Consider the following 10,767-nt stretch of genomic DNA (forward strand, 5'->3'; position numbering starts at 1 on the left):
TGGAAGATTAGGGCAAAGTTATCTCTGATAGGCACTATGCAACTCTTTCATCTTTACTTCTGACCCATCCAACAGTAATGACCCTATAACTGGCATCATACTTTGAAGCCCAACTGCCACAGCTAATCTGAAAAGCAAGAAAATCTAGTATTCCGGCTTTCTGATAAGTAGAAGTTGGTTTGCATTTCAAAAGTCCTGGATAAAGAGAAAGGATTTTCATTTTTTAAGTTGTTTAAAGCAATTCATGTTTTATTTTCTAGGTCGAAATAAGTAATGCCATTGATTCTGAAATCCGGCTGCTGGATTTGACTTAGGGAGAAAAAGCACCACTGAGGGCCAGCACTGTGGATCTGACTCGTGCCACCTCCCTCCTGGACAATGACTGTGTTTCCTGCTTTCCCATGAGTCACTGAGTTCTTCACTCACAGCCTGTGTAATATTAGCAGTGTTCAGTTAGATGAGTACTAGGTGCTCGGGTGGGTATTTTTTCAGTCATTTTCTTCTTATATGAGCACTTGTAAATGGTAAAAAGAAATTGGTTTTTAATTTTTTAAATATCCAATGCAAGGCATGAAAAATGATTTTTAAAAATCTGTGGGGGGGATACAAACCTTCCACAAATCACTTCTAAGAGAAATATTAGCTTGTGTTGCGGGGTGTGAAACAGTGATACCAGCTGCTGAAGTTCTTCTAGGTCCCGTGGATTGGCAGTGACAAGTGTTGTCTGGAGGCTTGAGAAATGACATAAACCTGTGGCAGTTCATTCATGGACAGAAAAGATGGACTATCATTTCAACACTACAAGATAAAAACATGTGTTCTCAACTCCCTGAACTACTAAACAGTATTAGGGCAATCTAAAATTTCATATTTGGGCCTGGCATCTTGTTCTTCTAGTGTTTTGAAATATGTAAAGATCTTGGGTGCAGGAAAGAGTGAAATGGTTAATAGATTCCCCCTCTTCCTTTTCAGAGAAAACATGGGTATCTCTCAGGTCTGCATTTTCTGCTCTGTCTCCAATTCCACATATTTATGTCAAATCAAAATGCTCAGCACCCAGGCTGTATGAGAGATCATAGTCACAAATCAAAAATCAGAAACTTTACTCTGGAAGTATTTGAAGGGAACATTTTAAAATATCACGGAATTCCCTTTAAATATTCCTAAATACAACACTTGTGTGTTGCCATGCATGAACTTTTCTTTTCTCCTGCTCTATCCCAATACTAAGAAAACAGTCCAGGACATACAATTTTCTGGGGGAAAATGGCTTTCTTAAATCTATATCACAATTGTTTATTATTGTTGTTGTTGTTGTTGTTATTGTGGTGCTGGTACCAAGGCTTGAACTTAGGGCCTCACAATGGTCTCACTTAGATGGGTTTTTCACTAGGTACTCCACTACTTATGCCACAGATTCATTTGTCTCACAGACTTTTCTGCCTAGGCTGGCATCAAAATGTAATGCTCTGATTTCAGCCTTCTTAGTAGCTGGAATTGCAGGTGTGAGCCACCCAGCTTTTCATGATTGCATTTAACCTAAATAATATTTATATATGGTGAAATGTCTAAATATTAGGACTACAATGTGAATAGTTCTGAAAAAAAGTGTCCACACATAACGAATGCCTCAGTCAAATTATAGAACATTTCTATCACTTTAGAAAGTTCCCTCCTTCCCATTTAATCCGTCAATTGCCACATTCTCATCGTTAACCATTGTGCTGAACTTTAACATTGATTAATATACAGTCACCTCTTCTCAATATCTGCCACATTACTTGCTTACACCTCTTCATTATTATTCACTCTATATAACAACAAAAGCTTCCCCTGGGATTCAAAGTGGAACATACGTGCTTTGTGTAGTAGAGATCCTTGATGTACCACCCTTCTCTAAGAAGTCTGTAAACCACTGAAAATTATTACTCATTTTTTACTTGTATAGAAGCTCCTCCTCCGGATTCTCCTTTTTTCCTTTTCCTCCTGTTCTTCCTTTCTTCCTTCTCTAGATTACATGAGACTGTTAATGCAAAACCCTTGCCCTGGTTGCTCAAGTTCTGACAAACACTGTGGCTTCCTAGGAACTTATTCTATACTCACTGACCTCTGCATTGTATCTGCTGGGTCAGCTAACCCTCTTTAACTTTCATTAACTAACTTTCACAAAGCAACCTACTGAATAAACCCAGATTCAGAAATGAAGAAGAGCTAGCTATGCCTTAAAGTAGAAAAATCCAAACCACCGCTCTGCAATTGAGGAAGCTGAAATCTAAAGCTTTGATGAACTTCTCCAGAGCCACGTATTTGTGTAGAAGAACAAGAACTGTGACCAAGCTGGGTGCGGTGGCTCCTAGCTACTTAGGAGGCTGAGAGCTGAGGATCAAGGTTCAAAGCCAGCCCAGGGACAAAAAAACCTGAGACGCTTATCTCCAATTAACCTCTAGAAAATGGGAAGTGGGTCTTGGCTCCAGGGTAGGGATGTAGCCTTGAGCTGAAGAGCTCAGGGACAGGGCCCAGGCTAAGATCAAGGCCCATGACCCACAAAAGAAAAAAAAAAAAAAACCTGTGGCCAAAGGAAAAGAACATGGAGGACATAATTGGGGTTTTGGTCGCAGCCAACCACCATGACCTTGGGACCTGATATCTGAGCACTAGAGTCTTCCTCATCTCTGAAGTAGAGCCATCTTTTAAGTAGAAATTCTATCCTCCCAAGGCAAAGTGAAGTGAATTTACATATTGTGATATGTAAATAATACTCCAGAGCAATAGGTTAATCCAAGGCTGGATTTCTTGTGGTTTACTCAAACAAAGCCACCATAGAAACAAACGCTCTTATTTCCTAAAAAGTAGTAGGAAAAAAGTTGTTCATGCTTAAGCAATTTAAATTAATTCATATTAAAAGTCTCATTTTAATTAAAAGACAAATGTGCCCCAAATTCCAAAATGTATTCCAAAATTTGTACATCGTGTTATTATTGCAAAAGCTTAGAAAACTAAAAAAGTATCAAATAACAATGCAGCACATACATAATGATACTATTTAAATACTTTACATTGCTATTTTGTTGTTTACAATGAAATGAGAAAACTCAAGTGAAAACATGGTTAAAAGCCCAGAATGTGGCCTAGTGATACAGTGTTTGCCTAACACGCAGAAGCCCTGGGTTCAATCCCCTGATACCACATACACAGAAAAAGCCAGAAGTGATGCTGTGGCTCAAGTGGTAGAGCTCTAGCTTTGATGAAAGCTCAAGGGCAGTGCCCAGTCCCTGAATTCAAATCCCAGGACTGACAAAACAAACAAAACAAAAGCAGTGCCATACCAAGTTTTGCTTCTCTTTTATTTCCTTGAATTTCTTTGTGCTTCTCAGATACATCTCAGCCTTAGATATTGTCCAGGTGCAGATAATTAATTGGAGAATATCTTTTTCTTAGTGATAACTGTAGCTCATGTGGTAATCTTCCACTATTAATAATGAAGTTATAACTTTCCGGAGTACCTAATGATTTTTCTGCAAAACTTAGCCACTCATCAGAAGTAAGTTAGAATGAATTCCCATGAAATCCTCCTCATTGCTTATGTTTCTGGCCAGTACTTAGAAGCTCTGCTTACTTATGATAAGCAGTAAAGATAAAGGCAGGGTTGGGCTCCAATACTTGGCAGTTACTGGATAATCTGGCTAATTTCAAAATGGCAGTTGCTGTCCAGGGCTGAGTTGTTCCAGTTCTTCCTTTTGCCATATCAAAGAAATCACAAGATCTTTTAGAGAAGCATCCATGAGAGAATCATCAGCTTCCATCAATCATATAATGTGAGGTCTGGACATACATTTTGTTTTGGAGGTGTCTCACAAACAAAACATATATCCAAACCTCCCCAAATTTGGATGTAGTCGGCTCATTTGTTTGACTATCTTGACAACACCCAAATATTGGCTCATTTGCTTTTTCCTGCAGAAAAATAAACCCTGTTACTCCCGTAGACATCACTAAATGAGTCACTCAGCTTCAAGAAGCTGAATCCAACGAAATATGGGAAGCCTGCCATCTGTCTCACTTAATGAATGGGACAGTCCTGATTGAGCAGAATTTGTCTTCATTAGAACTAGCTAACATGTACATTGCAATGCTGAGGAAAACCATTGTCACTCAGCTAAATCGAGAAGCAAATAAAAACCAAAATTGCTCTTTTCAGTCTTTGCAAATTAGAAAGAAATTTTGCCAAGATTAAACAGACCTTCAGTTTTATACTCAATTAAAAAATGATGATGTCTCAAATGTAGATACTCAGTAGACTGGAAAGAAATTCTCTAACTGATTATTTTGTAAGTGTGTGTGTGTGTGTGTGTGTGTGTGTGTGTGTGCTCCATTGAAGATAATTCCTGCCTAGGCTGGCTTCAAACCCTAATCCTCAGATCCTGAAACTCATGTGTGAGCCACTTGTGTACCAAGGGCAATACTTATTGTTTCTGAGTCGCTTTACTACGTAGCTAGGAGAAATTTTGTTCTTGATTAGAGTGCAAGTATTCTAACTTGATATTTTAGCCTAAGAAAGCATCTGCTTTTTTTCAAGGGCAGCTGAATAAAGGAGGGAAAATGCAAATAATTGATACTTAAAAATAGGAACCTTAAACTGTCAGGGTTTAACAAAACACATTTCAGTTCAAGAATGAACTTGTAACTTTTTTCCAAATATCCAAGAGTTGTGCTGAAATATTTGTGCTTATTAGACATACAGCTTAAAAGTGATCAGCTGAATGGTTAGCTACAAAATAGACCTAATAGAAGAATTTACAAATAACTGAAGGGTCAGAAATTCAGGAAGTGAGTGGATATATTTTAAATACTAAAAGATGATATTTATCAGTAAATAATTCTCAAAAAGGGAAATTACCTTTAAAAACTTAAATTTTGTGGGTAGCATCTCTCCTGTAAAAGCTTAGCTTTTTATTGAGGATTAATTTTTTAATATCATTTCTAGAAGGTGGTCATAAAATATTTGGTATTTATAGAAAATTGGATACCAGGTAAAAAGGAAAAAATCTCATTGCCTGTTAAATATTTAAAAGTTGAAATAGTCAAGGAATTCAAAATATGATTTGGTTTGAACCTATAAATTAAAGGAATAAAAGAACAAAGGAAGGAAGAAGGAGAAGGGAAGAGGAAAGTGAGAGAAAGAGAATAGGATTAGAGCAGAAGACAGGAATGAAGATTCCAAGAATTTTTAAAATCTTTATTGAAAAGGTGATGAACAAGGGGGTTACAGTTACATAAGTAGGGTAATAAGTATAGTTTTTTATTTTATTGTTGGGCTAATGTATAGAGGGGTTACAGTCACATTTGTCAGATAATGGGTACATTACTTGCCGAACCTTGATACCCCTTCTCATGTCTTTGTTCCCCTTTCCCTCCTCCACCCCTCCCAGTCATCTTGTTTTCCACCCTTCCCTTCCTTATTTCAAACAAACAAATAAACATATACAATATTACAGGGAACAAAGTCAGTAACCACATGAGATTAACCGTAAGTGGAAAAAATGAGAAAAGAAATAAGTTCACATCATACATTAAAAACAACCTTGGGGCCAGGCGTTTGGCCTAGTGGTAGAGTGCTTGCCTCTACCATGGTTCGATTCCTCTGTATGACATACATGGCAAAAAACTAGAAGTGGTATTGAGGCTCAAGCGGTAGAGCCAGAAGAATCATCCACCCCATTTTTCAACTATGTCATAGAGGGCAGGTGTATTCAGTGGCTTGGCCCCACGTGCCATCAAATCTGCCAGGTAAATCTTCTCTCCGCTGCATTTGGTGGCCATCAGCAGTGACAAGTCCTAACACATCCAGATCTGTGCCATGACTGCACAGCCTTGTCTGGCCCTGGATAGTTATCAGAGCTGCAGGTCAGCCATGGAAGCAATCTCTTTTTTTTCTTTTTCTTTTTTTTTCCTTCTTTCTTCCTTTCTTCCTTTCTTCCTTCCTTTCTTTCTTTTATTTGTGGGTCATGGGGCTTGATCTTAGCCTGGGCCCTGTCCCTGAGCTCTTCAGTTCAAGGCTACAGCCCTACCCTGGAGCCAAGCCCTACTTCCCATTTTCTAGAGGTTAATTGGAGATAAGAGTCTCAGGTTCTTTTGTGCCCAGGCTGGCTTTGAACCTTGATCCTCAGATCTCAGCCTCCTGTGTAGCTATGATTACAGGCGTGAGCCATTGTGCCCAGCCAGGAAGGCAGCTCTACTGCTGCCTTCTTCCCCCTCCATCTCCTCATCTCCCCTTTGCTTGCCTCTGAACATGTTACCATTCAGACAGCTTTGCTGTTTCTTTTGACTTGGTCTTCTCAGGGAGAACAAGAAATCCCAGATCTCAAATCAATGCTCTTCACTTTCCAAACACCAGCATCTCTGGTTCTGGCTGCTGCCTTCTTCCTTTACTCTTGGTTTAAATATGTGACCCTACTGTGTTTTTTTTTCTTTTTTGCCAATTGTCATGATGATAGCTTACTTTTTTTTTTGAATTTGAAGTTCACAGTCTCCCTGTACAACTCAGGCTACCTTGAAATCATGATCCTGCAGCCACTGCCTCTCTAATGCTGGAAGCATAGTCCTCAGCCACCACAATCAAGCAAGACAGCTTTCTTTTACCCGTGGTGTGGTAGGCACTTCTAAAACCTACTTTTCCTGGGGAATTGAGTGTGCAAATAATTTTTTTAAACTTCCTTGTTACCTGACTCACCATTTAATTTCTTCCAAGACTCTTTTTGGTTTTTTACTAGTTTATGATTTCTCTTTTCCCTTTCTGGTTTCTTACGTCTATTTTAAACCAAAAGTGGCAATCACTTGAAATTTCACAAAGTAAAAACTTGCTTTGCCTTATAAAGTCCTTTCTTTTTGTTATCCAGAGGTTTTTGTTTGTATTATAAGTTGTCATCCTTTAATCCAGTTATTTTGCCTACTTTTATAAGTTTTTATTTCACTTTTTGTAGGCATTCACTTTTCTATGCCATGTTTCTAAACAAATATTAGTTTCTGAATATTATATTGTTACATCAGTCAACAAGTTTGAAAACTTTAGTGAAAGGAATCTAGAGAAATTCTTGTTACATACTTAAATTGTTTCCATAAGGCAAAAAAAACATTATTATTACCTTTATTATTTTTAAACCACTTGTTCAATATAATGGATTTTTAAGACCATTGATTATTGTTAAGTTCCTTCACATCACAAAGAAAAACCATTGAACACAGAACTCAAATTATTTTGCAGGGGGAGTATTTTATTTGAAACTAATAAAAATATATATAAGTCAGGCAAAAAGTGTTTTTCCTTTTAGATAATGTTACTCTCTCAAATTTTCCTTCCTATCCCCTCCCCCATTAAGTTTACCCAAGAGTTGGAACCACTGGGGCCTCTGTGAAGTTTTCTCTGTGTTCCCAGTCTGTAATGTGCACTCTTAAGTCCCAGAGCTTGAGTAGTTCTGGGCTTATTCATCTCTGTCTGAAAGGAGATCTGGGCAGTGACTTCTGGATAAGATTGAGAAGACATACCCTGGCTCCTGTTTTATTTTTTCTCATTTATTTTAGGGCCTATGGCCATCAACCCACCATGATTTTATTCTGCCTGAGTCTCCCATTTCCATAACTACAAATATGGTGCTGCATAATAATTATAACCTTTAAGAAAATGGAGAGTTTTCATTAAAGTTTCCCTGTTAATCTTAGGTGCCTCGTGACAGATGTAGCTGAGAAGGCCAAAGTATTATTAGCATCCGTGATAACTGGAATAAAAATGTCTTATTTTCTTATAAATAAATCCCATGTAACTCAAAGGAAAGGTGAGTGCTAATTTCAAAATACATTTATATCCTTCAGCAATGTAAAATCTGAGGTTACTAGCCATCACCGTTCCTAAAGAAAAATGACTGTCATAGAAGAACCATCTGTGTGAACCCTCCCTGAGAATTTCAGATCTGGATACACTGAGTAATTTCTGCCATAGTAGGTTTGCCCTTCAGAATTTTTTTGAGACTTTCTGTATGTGACAAGAACTCTGCTGGCTGGCAACCTCATCTGTTGCAACAGAGCTGAGAACAGAAAGGCAGAAAGCCCTCTGACCCTCCCAGTAGATCTTGTACAATCCACACACCAACACTCCTAAATTTTATATGCAGGAAAGCTGCCCAATCTAGCTCCTAACGTCTACTTTCTTTTAATTTATTCAAAATTCCTGGTTTACCTGCATTAAATAAATGTAAGCACAGAACAGACTAGATACAGTAAACACGGAAAGTGTACCTTATATTAAAAAAAGATTCAAAACGCTGGATAGTAACTAAACATACTATCCTTAAATCAAAGAACAGAGTGAGGAAGACTCACAGTGGTATGGGAAATACTTGAAGTAAAAATGAATGCACTGAACAGAGCTTAGGATAATAAGGTACTACTTCATAAAACTATTCTATCCACAACTCAGTGAATTCATATGATCGATTAAAATGCTTGTTTGTCAAACCAGGCTCTTGATGGTGGCTCATGACTGTAATCCTTGCTACTCAGCCAGTTTGAGTAGAAATGTCCTTGAAAGTTCTATCTCCAATTAACCACCAAAAAAGCCAAAGTGCAGCTATAGCTCAGGTGGTAGAATGCAAGCCTTGAACAAAAGGCTCAGGAATAGTGCCCAGGCCCTGAGTTCAAGCCCCAGAACACCCCCCCACACACACATACAAGAAAGGAAATAAATGAAAGCTCATTAGTGTGAATTCGAAATTGCTACTGTTTTCTCAAGGTATTTCTGTTGTATCTGTCCTGAAATTATATTAATAATTGGCTGGTTTCAGTAAGATGCATTACTATCATCTGCTGTACATTCTTTTCTGGTAACCATGCAGATCTTCAACGTCTTAAGCATGAATGAAAGCTCCTTACATTAGCATCTTTGTCTCCTGCATAATCTGCCCAACTGTATGTGGTAGCGCTGTATGTGGTAGTCTTTCTAGATAGTTTGGTTGATATAAGTTATATTTCACAAGACTATTCTCCACAAATGACTAAAAGAAAAGTGCATAAGTACTGGAAAAAACAAAGAGTAAACCCCAGCACAGTCCAACTCATATTCATGGCTGAATACAGCCATAATAATGAAGTATGAAGAGTGTAATTTTCAAGATTGTGGGACTTAAGCTAGTTCTAGGCAGTTCCCCCTTTTGAAAAGCTTTCTTCCCCTTGGCAATTACCAAATTCTCTCTTCTGGTAGAAGCCCTTTTGATTTTGATTACCAAGTTTTCAGAGTTCTGGGATCTTACCAAAAAAGGGGGAAATGCTTACAGGCATAATGCCCATCAGTGTATTGTGCTGTTTCCAGAGAATTCCAAGATTGTGCCTACAGTCAACAAATCAAACCAGTTTCCTGTACCATGCTTGGCCTATCAGCCTTTGGTAAGAGGAAGTGTCTCTGTTAGATAGTAGACACAGATAACTGGTACACATTTCATCCTCATTTGTAGGTAAGTCTGATTTGCTTTTTGGTATGTAAAACTCATAATAATTGAAAAATACTGTTGATCTGGCAATATCTTGCAGAGAACTTCCATACTAACACTTGGTAAGCCCTCCAAGTGAGAAAGGGCGAAAAAGGACTCCATGAATTCCTTCACACTGTATTATGTGCCCATGTCCACTGGTGGAGAGTTATGGCCTCTGCCTCTTTCTTTTAAAATGCCTTTGCCAAGTGCCTGCTCTGTGTGAGACACTAGAGATAAAAAACAAAATCATGACAGAGTCAGCCTACAGGGAGCTCCAAGTCCAGTGCTGAAGATGGATATTCATCCTCAAGGCCCTAGGTGAAGGCCTGACATCGCTCTGCACAGCTGGGTCCTGGTGGGAAATGCCAAGGTTTCCCATATTCCAGATCTTAAGCCCCAGAAATCTGGGGAGGAAAATCGGGAAAGCTTGTGGTCAACTTTCCTCTTCTGTCTCCCAAAGTACCTAATAAACACAGTGAGCTTCTGATTTTTAGAAGAAACTAGAGAGCAAATAGGAACAAATGCTAGAAATCTTCGAAGCAAACTGTGCATTTCTTTCCTCGGGTCTAGTCCACCGCCAGCCAGCACTTTATTCACTCTGTGAATCTAACGTCGCTCTCATCCAGGGAATACTGTGATCCTCTGGGAAAACATATGGTCCTTTGTTGCTTCCATTCTGTGTGAAAAAGTAAGCAGTCAATATGAGGTACCCTGTCACCGACAGTTTGATTTGCAAAATCTAGAACCACAGTCATTCCTGTCAAAACACAGCAAGCCAGCAGGACCTCTTGGTTTTCATTAAAGATGGGGAGCAGAGCTCCTAACAACTCAAAACACACCAAAAGACATTTCCTGGTTACTTCTGTCGTGATCTAAGAGTGGTGCTGAACAGCCTGATTAATTAATTTAAACCAGTTGTTTCAATAAAACCCATCAAGGACACCTCAAAGCAAGAAAACTTCCAATAGGATTAAATAGTGTCAAAGGGATCTCCATGAAACAATGGCACAATGGCAAACTAACACATAACTGTTGAATTGTTTCTTGTTTATGAATAAAACTGGTTGCTTTATTATTGTTATTATCATTAAATGCAGACTAATAGTATCTAAGTAATGAGAATGACTTCAAGCTTCTTTTGGTTGCTGGGACCTAAAGAACGAGCTTATGCTCGCATTTGCAATACCAACTCTGCCATCTTATGGAAAATTCTGAAAGTAGCTAAAGCATCGCATTGCTTCCAAGACAA

General features: G+C 38.5%; 1 protein-coding gene across 1 annotated transcript in view; it reads left to right on the forward strand.

The window, feature by feature from the left end:
- Nkain3 (sodium/potassium transporting ATPase interacting 3) overlaps positions 1 to 6,030 on the forward strand; it is a 518,782-nt gene extending 512,752 nt beyond the window's left edge. Inside the window, exon 7 of the mRNA XM_090338872.1 lies at positions 261 to 6,030. Within this exon, the coding sequence (XP_090194998.1) occupies positions 261 to 314 (54 nt within the window). The 3' untranslated portion in view covers positions 315 to 6,030. The remainder of the gene's footprint in view (positions 1 to 260) is intronic.
- The last annotated feature ends 4,737 nt before the right edge of the window (positions 6,031 to 10,767 follow it).

Source organism: Megascapheus bottae, chromosome 9 (assembly GCF_031878675.1).
Source record: "Megascapheus bottae isolate mThoBot1 chromosome 9, mThoBot2.hap1, whole genome shotgun sequence".
NCBI classification, from domain to species: domain Eukaryota; kingdom Metazoa; phylum Chordata; class Mammalia; order Rodentia; family Geomyidae; genus Megascapheus; species Megascapheus bottae.